Source organism: Pteropus alecto, unplaced genomic scaffold (genome assembly GCF_000325575.1).
Source record: "Pteropus alecto unplaced genomic scaffold, ASM32557v1 scaffold160, whole genome shotgun sequence".
Classification (NCBI taxonomy): Eukaryota; Metazoa; Chordata; class Mammalia; order Chiroptera; family Pteropodidae; genus Pteropus; species Pteropus alecto.
Window position 1 is genome coordinate 4,480,518 of NW_006429864.1, and position 15,017 is coordinate 4,495,534.

At 39.0% G+C, this 15,017-nt stretch overlaps 1 protein-coding gene across 2 annotated transcripts in view; it reads left to right on the forward strand.

Moving 5' to 3' along the window:
* Window positions 1–8,353, forward strand: part of PPP3CC (protein phosphatase 3 catalytic subunit gamma) — a 70,693-nt gene extending 62,340 nt beyond the window's left edge. Inside the window, exons 11-14 of one of the 2 annotated variants that reach the window (XM_006904382.2) lie at window positions 258–339; window positions 955–1,052; window positions 6,642–6,671; window positions 7,821–8,353. In XM_006904382.2, the coding sequence (XP_006904444.1) occupies window positions 258–339; window positions 955–1,052; window positions 6,642–6,671; window positions 7,821–8,047 (437 nt within the window). In that variant the 3' untranslated portion in view covers window positions 8,048–8,353. The remainder of the gene's footprint in view (window positions 1–257; window positions 340–954; window positions 1,053–6,641; window positions 6,672–7,820) is intronic. The other variant, XM_006904383.2, reaches the window with a different exon arrangement.
* The last annotated feature ends 6,664 nt before the right edge of the window (window positions 8,354–15,017 follow it).

Here is a 15,017-nt window from a genome sequence, read left to right on the forward strand (position 1 = left end):
CCTACTTCTCATAGATCTGTCCAGTCTGTCTTTTTTGTGGCCCCCTCCATTTTTTCCCTTCTTTTTCTCTTCGGGTTGTTTTTTCTCTTGCTCCGTAGAACTTCCTGGGATTTTTGTTTGTTTAAACAAACTTAGGCCTTGATTTCTTTTTAAAAAATAACTGTTTCTTTAACTTAGAAAGACACTTCATCCTGCACTTCTAAAAACTAACGTGTTAACACATTTCTTTAATTCACTTATTCTTTATGTTCTCAAAGGCGGCACTACGGTTCGAAAGGAGATCATCAAGAATAAAATCAGAGCCATTGGGAAGATGGCACGGGTCTTTTCAATTCTTCGGTAAGGATAAGTCTGTCATTACAGTGTGGGATAAAAGCATTTTGAGAGTAAATGAGAAGTTGATTTCAGAACAGATTTTTTTAGAATTGGAATTTGCTTTTGGAACTATAGGTCTCTGGGTTGAGTGCAGATTAAATCAGGCCTACATGTTAAAATGACTGGGAATGGCGAACATTCATTTGGTACGGGCTCAAATGTAGTGACCGCAGTGGTGTAATGTGGATTCTGGAGCCAGATTACCTGTGTTCACGTCCTGGCTCTACCTTTTCTTAGCTGTGTGATCTCGTGCCTCATTTTCCTTGTCTGTAAAGGAGTGATAAGAACAGGACCCGCTTTACACGGTTAATAGGAGGATTAAATGGGATAACATGTGGGAGACATCAGAACAGTATCTGGTTATTAAGAGCCATTAATTGAAAAGCAAGGCCTGGCAAATTGTTTAAAATTGGACCGTTTAGAGAAAACATCCCTTTGTCTGGGTCAGGAAAGGGTTAGGGGGAAGGAGAACCAGTCATCCATCTCTACGCATCTTTTCTTAACTTCCTTCAAGTGCCTTTGAATTACCGAGTGGTGGACACCCTGGCATTAACCCAGGGCTTTGATCTTCCTTTGCAGGGAAGAAAGTGAGAGTGTGCTGACTCTCAAAGGCCTGACCCCTACAGGTACCCTCCCTCTGGGTGTCCTCTCAGGAGGAAAGCAGACTATTGAGACAGGTGAGTATGAGCAGTGCACCTTTCATGGAGGATGTGTGCTCCCATTACCTAGCAGTCAAGGTAAAATTAAAAATTGGAGATTCTTAATAAAAAAGAAAGAAATCTTGCCATTTGCAACAACATGGATGGACCTGGAGGGTATTATGCTAAGTGAAGTAAGTCAGACAGAGAAAGACAAATATGATTTCACTTTTAGGTGGAATATTAAAAAAGAAGAAGAAGAAGAAGAAGAAACAAAACAGACTCATAGATACAGAGAACAAACTGATGGTTGCCAGAGGGGAGGGCTTGGGGGGATGGTCAAAAAAGGTGAAGGGAAATAAGAGGTACAAACTTTCATTTATAAAATATATGTCATGGAGATATAATATACAGAACAGGGACCATAATCAATAATATAACAACTTTGTACAGTGATACATGGTTGCGATCACATCTTGAGGTACAGAAATGAAGAATCACTATGTTCAGTACACCGGAGACTAATATAATATTGTATATCAACTATACTTTGATTTTAAAAAAATAAAATAATTTTTTTTTTAAAATTAGGGCTTCTTTCAATAAATGATACTAGATCAATTGGATATCCGACTGGGGGGGAAATGGATCTCGACCCTTCTTTCTATATACAAAAATTAGTTCAAATGAATTATAACTTAAATGGAAAAGGTAAAACAGTAAAACTTCCAGACAAAAGTATGGAGAGTAGGCATTAGGGTAGATAAAGAACCCTTAGAAAAAACACCGAAAGGACTAACCTTAAAAGAAAAACTTAATTGAATTATATTAAAATTAAGAATTTCTATTCACAAAAATACATGATTAAGAAAGAAAAAAGGCAAGCCATAAACTGGGGGAAGATATTTGTAAGACATATATCTGACAAAGAACTTGTATTCAGAATACATAAAGAACTACATAAAACTCAATAAGAAAAGTGCAAACGACCAATTTTTTTAAAATGGTCAAAAGGTTTTAACAGGCACTTCCAAAAAGGGGGTATCAAAATGGCAGATAAGCATATGAAAAGATGCTTAATGTGGTTACCAATGTACTGTATACTGTTACCAATGTACTGCATAATTTAAATAAATAAATTTATTGAAAAAAACCCACAGTGATATACCACTACATATTCACTAATGGCTAAAATGAAAAAGTCTGATAATGCCAAGTGTTGGTGAGTTTGTGGAGAACTAAAACTAGATACATTGCTGGTGGGCTTGCAAATTGGTTCAGTCACTTAGAAAAACTGTTTACTGGGCAGAAAATGAACACACGTCTACTCCATAACCCAGCAATTCCACACCTGATATATATCAAAGAGAAATTAGTGCATATGTCCACAAAGGATGTACTTAAGAATGTTCACCTTAGCTTTATTCATCACAGCCCCAAACGGAGAACAACCAAGTGTCTATCAATAGCAGAAGAGATAAATAAATTATGTTATATGTATACAATGGAATACTACTCAGCAATAAAAAGTAACATTATGAATACCTGCAAAAACATAGTTGAATCTTACAGACATTATGGTAAACTAAAAAAGCTAGACACAAAAGAGCACAGACTGTCTTTATACGATGTTCAAAAACAGGCAGACTAATCAATAGTAATAGAAATCAGAATGACACTTCTTTAGTGGGAGAATATTGGCCCAGAACATGCACAGGGGACTTCTGGAGTAGTGGGAATGGAATGTTCTGTATCATTATCTGAATGGTAGTTACACAAGCACATACATAAATAAAAATGTACTGAGCTGTACACTTCGGTTTGGGGTACATGATAATACCTTGCTCGTGTATGTTTTATACCTTAATTTTTTTTTTTTACTTAGTTATAGTTTCTTGTTCAGAGAGAGAGTTAGTCTCTTTGCCTACAAGCTATATCCTACTCCAGTGCCACAGTTATCTCTTCAACCAAAATGTCCAGTCTAAAAATTATATGAGCACTGACTTCTAAGGAGAGGGCTTTATGAAACTCTGGAATGAAAAGATTGATGTTTATCAGAATAAACAGATCTGGTCAAGCAAGAGGAAGCGACACGAGATCACATCATTGGATGATTAATTCTAGGCATGAAAACTGGAGTTGAAGCATTAACAAATTAGAGTTTCATTGCTTTTTTGCCCCCTTGTTTTGTCGAATTGTTTCTACTTAAGTTTTTTTTTCCTTGTCATTCTGCCACTTAGAGGAAGTAGAAATTCCACTGCTAATAATTAATAGCAACAAGCTCCTTTCCTTCTTTTAATGGGATTGAATTCTTCCTCATTCAAATTGGATACCGGAATATTAGAGTTTAGCTATTTAGAAGGAAGAATGAACATTTTCTCCTTGAAAATATGTAATTAATTTTCTTCACTTCTCTAGTTTCATAGAAAGGATCAGTAAATTATTTCAGATTGATTTTTTTTCTCTCAAATAAAATGCGTGGTTTCTGACAAGGAAAATACTTTCCACTATTACTTTGCTTGGTAATTAGTCATGTGACATATTCTGAGAGCAGCTCTGAGAAGGCAACTTATAGTTAATAGGAAGTAACATGGGCAAAGAAAAAAGGGAATGTCCTATGACATCCTTGAAACATTTTTAAAATTTGCTGATCTATAAAGTTGTTTGAATCTGAACCAATTTTCTCTAGACTTTGAAAGAGCAAATATGCCAATCTAGGATGAATAAAAAGTAAAGAATTTTATAGATGTGTTATTTGTAGATTTATTTGTTTGTTTATAATCCTTGGTCTGCCTTTTTTTTCAGTCCCTAATACCTAATATATCCAGTTTCTCTTAGTTTCTTATGTGACTATGAGTGTTTTAATTAATATAGGATTGCTTATTGAGACTTCGGAAATTGATAGAAATCCTCAGGAATGTGTCAGAGGAACAAAACTAAAGTTGGAGCCGACTTTTTAGAGCTTCTTATTCTCTCTTGTTCACAGGAACTGGGTTTATTTTGTCATTTTCTCATTATGTCTCAGTTGTACCGGTTCATTGGGAAACTGCAGCATTAGCTGAATAAGACCTTTTACTGTTCATATCACTTTACTTGGAGAGTAAATTGGACCTTATCAAAATTAACTTTTGTACTGCAATTGAAAATGAAGAAAGTGAAAAGACAACTCACAGAATGGTCGGAGATATTTACAAATCATATATATGATAAGGGGCTAGTGTCTGGAAAAGATAAAGAACTCTCAAAACTGAATAATAAAAGGACAAATCATTTAAAAATGGGTGAAAATTTTTAATAGATGTATTTCCAAAGGAGACATACAGATGGTCGATAAGTACATGAAAAGATGTTCAACATCATTAGACATTAAGGAAATACAAATCAGAACCACAACGAGATACCCCTTTATGCCCACTAGGATAGTTGTGATTAAAAAAAAAAAAATAGGAGAGTTGATTAAAAAAAAAAAAAAAAAAGACAAGTTATAACAAATGTTGGTGAGAATGTGGAGAACTTGGTGGGATGACTATGGTGTCATGCTTGGGAAACCAAGCGAGAGGTTCCTTAGGTGATAAAACATGGAGTTACCATGTGACAGAACTTGGTGGGATGTACAATGGTGTCATGTTTGGGAAACCAAGCGAGAGATTCCTTAGGTGATAAAACATGGAGTTACCATGTGACCCAGCAGCTCCACTCCTGGTTGTGTATCCCAAGGAAATTAAAACATATCCAAACAAAAAATTGTGCACGAATGTTCATAGCAGCATTCTTCTTACTAGGCAGTAAGTGGAAGCAACCCAAATGTCTATCAGCTAGTTAGCCAGATAAATAAAATGTGGTATATTCATACAGTGGAGTACTATTCAGTCATAAAAAGGATTGAAGTATGGGTGTGTGTTTCGACATGAATAAACCTTGAAAACATTATGCTAAGTGACAGAAACCAGTCACTAAAATCATATTTTATATGATTAAATTTATGATTCCAGAACAGGCAAATCTAGGGTTAAGGGACAGGCATGAGGGAGGGAAATGAGTTTCTTTCTGGGGTGATGAAAACATTCCAACCATAGATCGTAGTGATGATTGCCCAACTCTGTGTTAAAGTCATTTAACCGTACCCTTTAAACAGTGATTTTTTCAGTATATGAATTATATTTCAGTAAAGAAAAATAGATTTCAGTACAGAAGAAAGTCAGTTTCTCAATTTTATGTGACTGTTTCTTATAATGTCCTTCATTACCGGCTGATATCTTAATACCCAATGCAAAAAAGCAATTCTAGGAGGGCCCAAAATAATATGATACTAGTACACATTGATTACATAGCTTTCGCATAGCTTTTAAACTCTAATTAGACCGACATTCTGTATATAATTTTAGGCAGTGCTTTGTTCTCCCATTTTCTAACAGTTGCATCCGTGATACAGTTTGAAGGCACTATCATCTTCTCGTGAAAGTTTATTTGTTCTGTTTGAAGAGATTAGAGGGGCTGCGACATTGCTTTAACACATGCCTACATATGGTTGACAAATGTAAACACTTGATAAGTTGATTCCAAGTTTCCATTTTTCACACTGTGTTAGGAAGTTAACTTTCCATTCTCTCAGTTTCTCCTCTCGATATATAAAGCCTCAGAACAGCAAACTGTTACTGTTCATTATTCTCTCCAGTTGGTATTGGAGGAACTGATGGGGTTCTCCAAATAGGATCTTTCTGGCTAAAACCTGTAACTTTTTCATATATTAGGGCTTTTACTATCTTAAAAGCAGATGCAAGGATGTTTACCTGTTGGTATTAATTTTTAAATTGCTTCCTTTTCCATCAGTGAGGGAGAAGAAGGCATTCTTAATAATTGGCCTCCTCTCTCATGCAGTGAATGGAAGCCATATTGGTTGGAAATGTCAGCCTCTGCTATATCTAATCTCAGATGGTACATGAATTTGTATCCAGAATTGAACAGTTTTATGCCTTTGCCACCTTAGTACTCTACTCCTGGACAAGAAATAACCCCACACTTATAACCCATTTTTCTCTCCTTCCAAATGCCAATCTGTTATTCAAAGGCCATTCTTTTTTATAGGTAATTAAAAAGGGCAATTGGACCCCACATAAGCTGCTTGAGAGCAATAAGAAGTACTTTTAAATAAGTTTTTTTTGAATAGGACCCAGCAGCAGCTCATTTAATACCATCTGAGCTATTACAAATTGTAGAACACTTGTAATGTTAAATAATTTGACTCTACCAGTTATTTTGATACGTGAGTGTTAAGACGTAAATTAGCAGCTGGCTATTTAAAATCAGGAGAGCAGCATAACTCCTGGTGTCTTATAGTCAGTTTGACTGACCCAGTTGGCTTAGCTATAGATGCCATTAGCTAAAAGGTTCTCATGCTACCTGAAATGTTAAAAATATTAGAAACTCTCCCCACCTCATACCCAGCTCCCACCCCCCAATTAATTTTTCCGCAGTAATCCTCTCGCTTCTCTTAGCTAGTCGACTTTATTATGGGTGGGAATAAGCTCAAGGTGGGACCCTGGGATGCCTGTGCTGGCAGCATTGTGTTGGTTTACTCACTCTTTTTCTGTCTTCATTTTTGCATGCCACTGCTCCTGCCTCTTACAGCCACAGTAGAAGCCGTAGAGGCCCGGGAAGGTATGGCCATATTCCTGTGATAGATGTTATCATGTGTCTGTCTACTAGTTTAAAACAAAAAACAAAAAACAAAAAAACTGTCAGCATTTGAAATCTTTTATTATTGCATCACCAGAACTGTAACAGTGAGAAAGGAATAGATATTTCTAGGCTTGCTCACAAAGTATCTTGTGGTTGTAGTAATTTAAATGACCCTCTCCACAGCTAAAGTCCTTTCTGGGCTCTGTTTTAATGCAGTGGCTGAAGCTTAAGCAACTGGTCACAAGAGATCAAGTGGTTTGTTAGTCCTATAGCCCCTTCCATAGATAAGAGACATCCATCGGATCACTAGAGATTCAAACAGGTCAGCCTCTTTATCTAATGCCTCTAAAGGATATCAAAAGCAGAGGCGAAAGTAGACAGGAATTTAGTTTGATTCATTTCTGAAGTTGCCCTAAGGCAGTCAAACTAAATTATCTTTGTTTCGATAAAAGCAAATTTAAGTAACAAATTATCTGTGAATCTGTGGATGAAAACCATTGGAATTGATACTGTTATAAATTTAATTGTTTTCATTAGGTAAGGTAGTTCAAAATGGAAGTGCCTTTCCTTGACAGTACAAAAGTTCAATCAGAAAGAAAATATTAAAAGCCATTTTAGATGGCTTTTAACTTACGTTCAGCTCCTGGTTGTGCAAGATAAAAAGCTGTCCTAAACAAAAAGATTAACTCATTTGTTACCTTTTTTTGTGGTCACTGTGATATTTGTGCTAAAATAACTATTCTGTTTAACTTGTTCTATTATTCTAGTGTTTCCTTTTTTTTCTCTCGCATTGAGCACGTTTCTGGCCCGTAAGAAACTCTTTGCCAAATGTCCTGGGGCTAAGTAAGAACTTGTTTGCTACTCGTCAGGTATATTTCTGCTATGATTAATTGTATTGAGCATCTATGAAAATTACTTGCACAGTTTCAGCTGCCCTTGGGGCCTTAAGGAATTAGTAGCTTCAAGACAGGGCTAATTCAAATCAGATATTGCCTGTTGCCCTCACCAGACATGTGCTCCTTAGCCACCTTCTGTGTTTTTCCCTAGGAGGCTGCTGTGTGCTAAGAAGCTTTAAGCTTGTCCGCCTTGCTGTCTAACTGAGCTCCTCCCTTTCCTGTTTTTCTGTAGCTATCAGAGGGTTTTCGCTTCAGCACAGGATCCGGAGTTTTGAAGAAGCCCGAGGTCTGGACCGAATTAATGAGCGGATGCCACCCCGAAAAGACAGCCAGTACTCCGACGGGCCAGTGAAATTGGTAACCCCTGTACAATCAAACGCTGCGCTCAGAAGTGACAAGGGAAGAAAAACCAGCAGTGACTCAGAGCCCAGCTGTGGCACAGGTGGACCCAAAACTTAAGAACAAATTTTATTTATTTATTATTGGAAAACAAAACAAAAACGACTTAAGCAACTTAAACCTGGAGGTGCATTCATAATACACTCTGCATTTATTCTGTAAGAAACGTGACCATTTTATAAATTCTTTTAATTTATATTTAATATATATAAGAAGTGCATCTGTTTTGTTTTTCCCTTTTTTCCCCCCCTAATTTTTAGGAACTGATCTGATTGTCTGACACGTATGTGAAATCTTGTGCTGTAAAGGGGACTGTCCCCTAATAAAAGAGCCTTGGAAACCTCTGCCCGGGGCTTCTAACTTGAACTAGCCAGCCTTTTCTCTTGTTTTTAAAAACTAATATCTTTCATTTCAGACTAATAACTTTTCAGACGCAAGGTTCTTTCATTTTTGTTTTTGGTTTTGTTTTTTTTTTTCCCCTACAGGGTACTGTTAAAGAAGATCTCTTAGATTTCAGTGGCTAAAACTTCTTATGGAAAACTTGATTATAGTAGAACTTCTAAGTGAATAACCCAAACCCGGAGATTTTTAGGGGAATGTTTTATCTTAGAATTACTTAAAATTTATTCATCTAACTATGGGCATGATGAGTTTAAACTTCCCTTAGAGATTTGGAGGTTTCTTAACTGTTGCCAGATCCTTTTTTTATTTTTGAACCTCAGATTATTTACCCTTTCTGCAAAGGAAGCTGCGTTTTTGTTTTATAAACGCCGTCTCTGGAACCTTTGACAGTGAGAAGTATTTATGCCCTTCTGTGTGTTGCATCAGCTGTTACAGCATCCATTCTCCCGTCGTCCCTCTCTTTTTCTATGTCAGCATCTTTGAAACCAGCTGGGGTAATGGAAACTGACGAAGGTAGAGTGAATAATCCCCTTATGAATTGGAAGTCTTGCTAAAGGGCATCGGATGAATGAGGATTTCACATCTTCTCTATCAGTTATAGGGTTGTTTCTCCATCTTTCAGCGCTCATTAGGTTGAACTGTGTGTCCGTGTCAGCATATTTTGGAACACGAAAACAAACGTTCAGATGTAATGTTTGAATAATCTTCCCTTAGTTTTTCAAGTCACAACCAACTAGTGAAGGAAATTTTGGAGATCCTTAGTCTACCATTTTTGGTTTAGCCTGGTGACAGGTGTCATGTCATAATACTCGTTGGCCAGCTTTGCAGCGAGCGTGCATGTCTGGGCAACACTACACCAAAGTGCGTATTTACGGAATTCCTTAATGTCCTTTGGGAGGTAGGAGTTCAGCACAGAAGCGAGATCTTAGACTATACGAATTTATGTCGGCATCTTCAAGGACAAGAGAAACCTTTGGTTAACGGTTCCCAATTTGTTCACGACAGAGATCAAAGCATTTTGGTGTTTGAAATCTGGTGGCATGGATTGCTCTGTTAAAAAAGAGAGGAAGGCTGTTGGGGAACTAGATGCAAGACCTCTTACTGGGATGTGAGCAAACCCTGTGCAAGACGGGAGAAAAAGTCTTTACTGATCATCTTTCTTTAAAGAGTCAATCCATCACCTGGGTATCCTCAGCCTCCTCCCTCCCCCAGTCCCAGTGCAGAAAAGACCACTGTTTTGGAAATCTCACCCAAAGTAAAAGTCAGTCCATGTGACAAATTTGATAGATGGGGTACCTTGTCCTTTTCTCCTTTTCATTGAGGCTGCTGTTTTACACACAGGTAGAAACTACTCTTATGGGCTACAATCAGCAGGCGTGTAGTAAAATGGTTATTACACATCCTTATAAGCAAAAAATAATACTGTACTAGTTAAAAGGATGATTATTTAGGAATGTCTTCATGATCTTCTCAAAAAGAGTCAGTTTCCTTGGCAGAGCCATGGCTAAAGGCTATATCTTACAGGTACCCCTTTGAGCTGTTGAAGGATCAGCCATAGCAGAGAGGTGAGAGCTCGTCATTCAAGAAAATCAGAGTGAGTTTAAAATAGAGTAACGATAGCTCTTGAAGGGATATAGGTTTGAAAATTCAGTGCTAGACTCCTACCTCCCAAATGAGTTTGAAGGGAAAAGATATGTCATGTTCTGTAGAAAGCTGGGGTACATAAGTCAGCACTTCAGAAAGCTGTGTGTTAAGGTATCCATCCGTATGGTACAGATAGCACATTAAAGTGAGACAGACCATCACTCAGTGTACCTACGTTTGCACTTGCACCTATGACCAAGACAGTTTAGAGGGCATGAACCTTAGGAATATACTGTAATCACAATATTTGTTCTTCACCCGAGGCTTCATTGGAGGGTTTTACCATATTTTTTAATGTTTTAGTCTAAACAGTATCTCCCAAGATGGCTGGCCGTCTGCCCTGGATTTGCCTCAGAACTAACATGCCTGCCTAGCGCCATCATTTCAAGCAAACATTCTAACCGCTGTCAGAGGTCTGAGTATTGCCTTTTCAAAGCCTTGTCTGTTAAATCTTCCCCCTGCATGTTCTAAAGATAGTAGAAATACTTTTCTCTTGTTTTTCTTCACTTTAAGGTCCACAGGGACCTTATTTTCTCCAACTTCTCTCATCTAGGGGGGAAAAAAACGGACCACTTCTTACACCAGTCTCTTAGATGTGTCGGAGGGCTCTTTTGTCAACTTTTGTGAAACACCATTTTAGAAATGACACTTCCCAAGGACCTGCTTCCCATTTTTATCTACATCACATCATACGAAATTTCAAATTGATCAGATGACTATTTTTTAAATAAACATTTAAAAACTCAACTAACACAAGTTCAAAACATATATCCTTTTTAAACTCTGTGTTCTGAATATTTAGAGCAAAAAAAAAAAAAGCCAAGGGTGTGTGTGTATATGTGTGTGTGTGTGTGTGTGTAATGGAATGTTAAATCAAAAGTAGCCTGTTTTCTTTAAAACCTCAAGATAACACTAGTTATGGGTACAGACATTGCTGATTCCCTGGACTTTTGCAACTAGATATTAACCAACGAAGTGAAAATTACTTATCAGACTTTCCAGGAATTTCAGTATTTTTCATATCCTTTTATCTATATTCATCACCTTTTCTGTTCCTACAGTTTCTTATCCCGATAACTTGGGTGTGATTTCCTGACACTGTTCAAAATTGGTAAAGAAAAACCATTTTGTCAACAGAATATTATTATGTAATAACAGTAAGGAGCAAGGGTGGGATTTCTTAAAATTGGTTAACTTTGGGGCCTTACAGCCTTGGCATTGCCCCTTATAGCGTCTTCTGAGTAATTTTAAAACACAAGGTTTGAGGCAGCTGCTCTCTACAAGAAAAATATTATAAGCCACACCTGTGTGAGATACGGCTGGGCTTATTGCTCATGGTTATTACTTGAGAATCTCTCCAGCCTCCCAGAATGAGTAAGGCTGAAATCTGTTCCCTCTGCCCTCCCTTTGTTTACATAAATAATGTCATCAACCTCCAGAAATTTTGACCATAACTTATCTATCAATAGAAAACTCAAGGTCTTGAGAATTAAGTTTGCCCTGACCAGTCTATGTGACCAGCCAGTTAAAATGGTTTCTGGGAGGAGCTTGTCCCAGATCTACTGATTTAGAGTTTTTCTTTGTGTTAATTATCAGATTTTTCCTTCTAGTTTTGGTATTGAAAATTATTTCTCAACCCAGAAAGACTTATTGAGACATTCTAGAATCCCCAATATTTATTATAGTTGTTATAGTAACAGTGGAACCCACTTTTTTCCAAAGCATTGTTCAGCATTCCCTGCCCAGGCAGAACAGATTCCAGAGGGAGGTGAGCTCTCCCGGTTGTGGGCATGAGGCTTCAGTTTCCTAAGTTATTTGTTGTTATAATGATGGATACCACCTAGTCTGGCACCTGGTCCACATCTTTTCTGAAATCTGCTATAAGAGGGAGCGAAGGGCAGCCTAGAGAGCCCCCACAATAGCTGGAGCGGGGTCTGGATGACCTGGAGAACAGTTCCCAAGCATTGTACTAGCACAGTCCCTCTTCAGCACTGCTTGTGCTCGGACGCTTGTAGGAAAGCCATATGAAAGGGCAGGTGTGTGCAGAGAAGGAAGTTGTGTAGTCGACAAACAGCGTTGTTACTCTTATCTTGAGTCGAGCAGAGAACTGTATTAACAATAGAGTTTTGTGCCACTGACAGGGTGTAGAAGAGGGAATCTGTGTTACTTTGAGACTTGTGACCTGACCGGCCTATGTCTAGCCAGCCAGAGGGAGCGGGGTCAGGGTTAGCTGCCTTCATCTATGCAGTCACAAAGGTTAAGATGATACTGGAGAGCATGTTCCCTACCAGGAGGCCTTAGCCTCACGCCCCAGCAACCTTGGCGAGACTTGCTAAATAACACCTTTGTCCGAGACAGGGTTATGCACCTTCTCTTCTACATCCTCATGACAAGTCTAGGTGGCTTAAGATCAAGAAGCGAGGACATGGGCGTGAACCATCTCTCTGAGCAGCTCTAAAGTAGGGCCATGCACCCTGCCTTCCTGTAAGTTCTTGCCCAGATTCCCTTCACTCCTTTGATGTAGCTGTCCCTCAAAAAACTTTTTTTTTACATGTCGAAATGCATGTACTAAGGAGGAGGCCTACCATAGATCTTGATTTGCAGCAATAAAGATGTGGGGGGTTTTTCTGTCTGTCAAAGAACCTTTATGAAGATGTCAGGAAGCCTCACTTGCCCTTTCTCAGTGCACTGTGACCAATAGCTGTTTTTCCTAATAGAAATGTCAGCAGGCACTTTCCAAGAAAGGATCTGGTTTTGCTTCCTAGATGACTAAGAGACTAGCTGGTGGTGTACTTTTTTTAAGGCTTTTCTGGATGACGGGTTATTTCCTTGTGCTTAGAGATTACTTGCTTTTTCTTGCCTTCAGTTATGTTAAAGAAAAGGGTGGAAATGTTATTTATTGGCTAGAAATCACTTAATAAGTCTTTTTCGTGATGAGAACTTAATTCGTTAAAACTTTCTACTGTAAATTGTAAGTCTTTTAAAAGAGAAGAAGGAAACACTCTTAAAATTAAATGATAACTGTATTGGCTCCCTGTGTCTTTATTTGCCGGTGGAGGCACTGTATTTGGCTCTTAGAACCATTCGGCAATTCCACAAGTCAAGGGAAAGCCTGACGTTTGATGTCCAGTCTGATCTCTGATAATGCCAAAGAAGTCCCCTGTCAAGGAAAGGGATCCCCTCACAATAAAAAAGACCTTTTCTTCACCTCTTCGGCCCTTTTGTTTTAAACCAGCGTAGTGGCTGTAGCGGTTCCTCCCACTCAGAATCCACTACCTGGCCTTGGCCTCCGTCCTGGCACCCTGCCCGCCGCTAACTCGCGCTCAAGTCCCAGCTCCTTCTGTGGCTTCTCCGGCAGAGGCCGCTACTTGAAGAAAAGGAAGAAATCCTTACAAAAGATAAAAATAATTACCACAGTGATTTAATAACTGCATGTGATCCTAATAATAGACATGGATGAGTGCCACCTTGCGAGAAGTCGAAGAAGTCAGGTTGGAGTGGAGCGTAGAGTTGGACTGCTAAGAAAAGGAAGTGTCAGGCCAGCCTCTGGATTCCTCTGAAAAGTAGAAAAATCGCGAAGTGCTGTGGATTCACAAGGAAAAATAACCTCCACTGGGCAAGAGCCCTGGGTCCTTGGAGTGGAAAATGTGGCAGTGAGGGAATTCTGTGGCAGTAGAGGTAGAAAGACTAAGTCCAGTCCCTCCAGTCCTGAGTAAACTTTAAGGACAGTGACATCAAAGGCCATAGTGCAATTTATAGGCTGGAAAACGAACCCAGGATTCTAATTTCAAATAAGTTGAGTATGTGTTTGGGATCTTTCCCAATACATAGCATCCCGACTTAGCAACATCGTTATACTTCAGCTAAACTTTCAGCACAGTGAGGTAATATTTACCCTTATTTCCAACATTGTGGGAAAAAAAAAAAATCTTTTTAAGCCTGGAAATTAAGAACTCAAATGCAAATTCACATTTACTTCTCGCTCCATCTACATTCAATTCCCACTTTCTTGGCTGCTGTACGTAATCGCATGGTCTTTTTGTTTTTGTATCGTGACTTTCAGGTTTTAGATGGAAAGTCTGTTTAATTTTGATGCGGTGGATTAACAACTTAATGGCAGCTTAGGAGGTCTAATGTTGCTGCAGTCAGGAGAAGCTTCATTGTAGATTTCAAGGCGGTGGGAAGACAGGGTTATTCTTTGTTTGGAGGCCAGAGCCCTACCTCATGGGGTCCACGGGCCAGCAGCTCAGCCCTCTTATCCTCCTCATCTCAGTTTGCCTGCACTAGGAAAGGAGATTGATGCAGACCTAGTTTTCCAGTTCCTGGTCTGCGTGCCCTTTGTGGCTGAGTTAACTTGGCTGGGTTTGCTCTCTGAGGTCATCACTTATTTATCCTTGCCTTATAAAATCTGCTTTCTAAAGAGCCGACAGCCACTTGCTCTTTCTTTCCTTCCTGAGAACTAGAAGAGGTTCATCCAGCTCAGTTCTTCTCAAAGACACCCCATCTGCGCCTTGTGCTTGTTTGCTCATCTATAAAAGGAGGGAGACAGGGAACGGTGGTTGATGTGATGTCAGTGTGAAGCCTTCCTACATAATTGGACAAAAGGCCAAGTTCTCTCACAACCTTCTGGATTTAGATGAGATTAACTCTGAGAAGCCTGAATAGATCCCTGTTCTATTGTGCGTGTGCTATGGAAAGGTCTGTGCAAGGCAGGCCTCAAAGCTTCATTCTCTGTTCCCATGGAGATCCGCTCTCTCACCCTGGCTGCCCGGTCCCAGCACTGACCATTCTTGACCTGGACTGGCTGTTTTTTCACTCACAGAGATCTCTTACTTTCCAGTGACTACACCCAAAATTTTGGATTCCAGAAGGCCCAGGTCATGCTGTTGTCAGCTTAGGAGGGTCTCCCAAGCCTCACACTGGGTCTCTGGTGTCCCTGTTCTTTTGCTTCTGTTCCCATGAGAGTCTGGCATAGACGAGGACC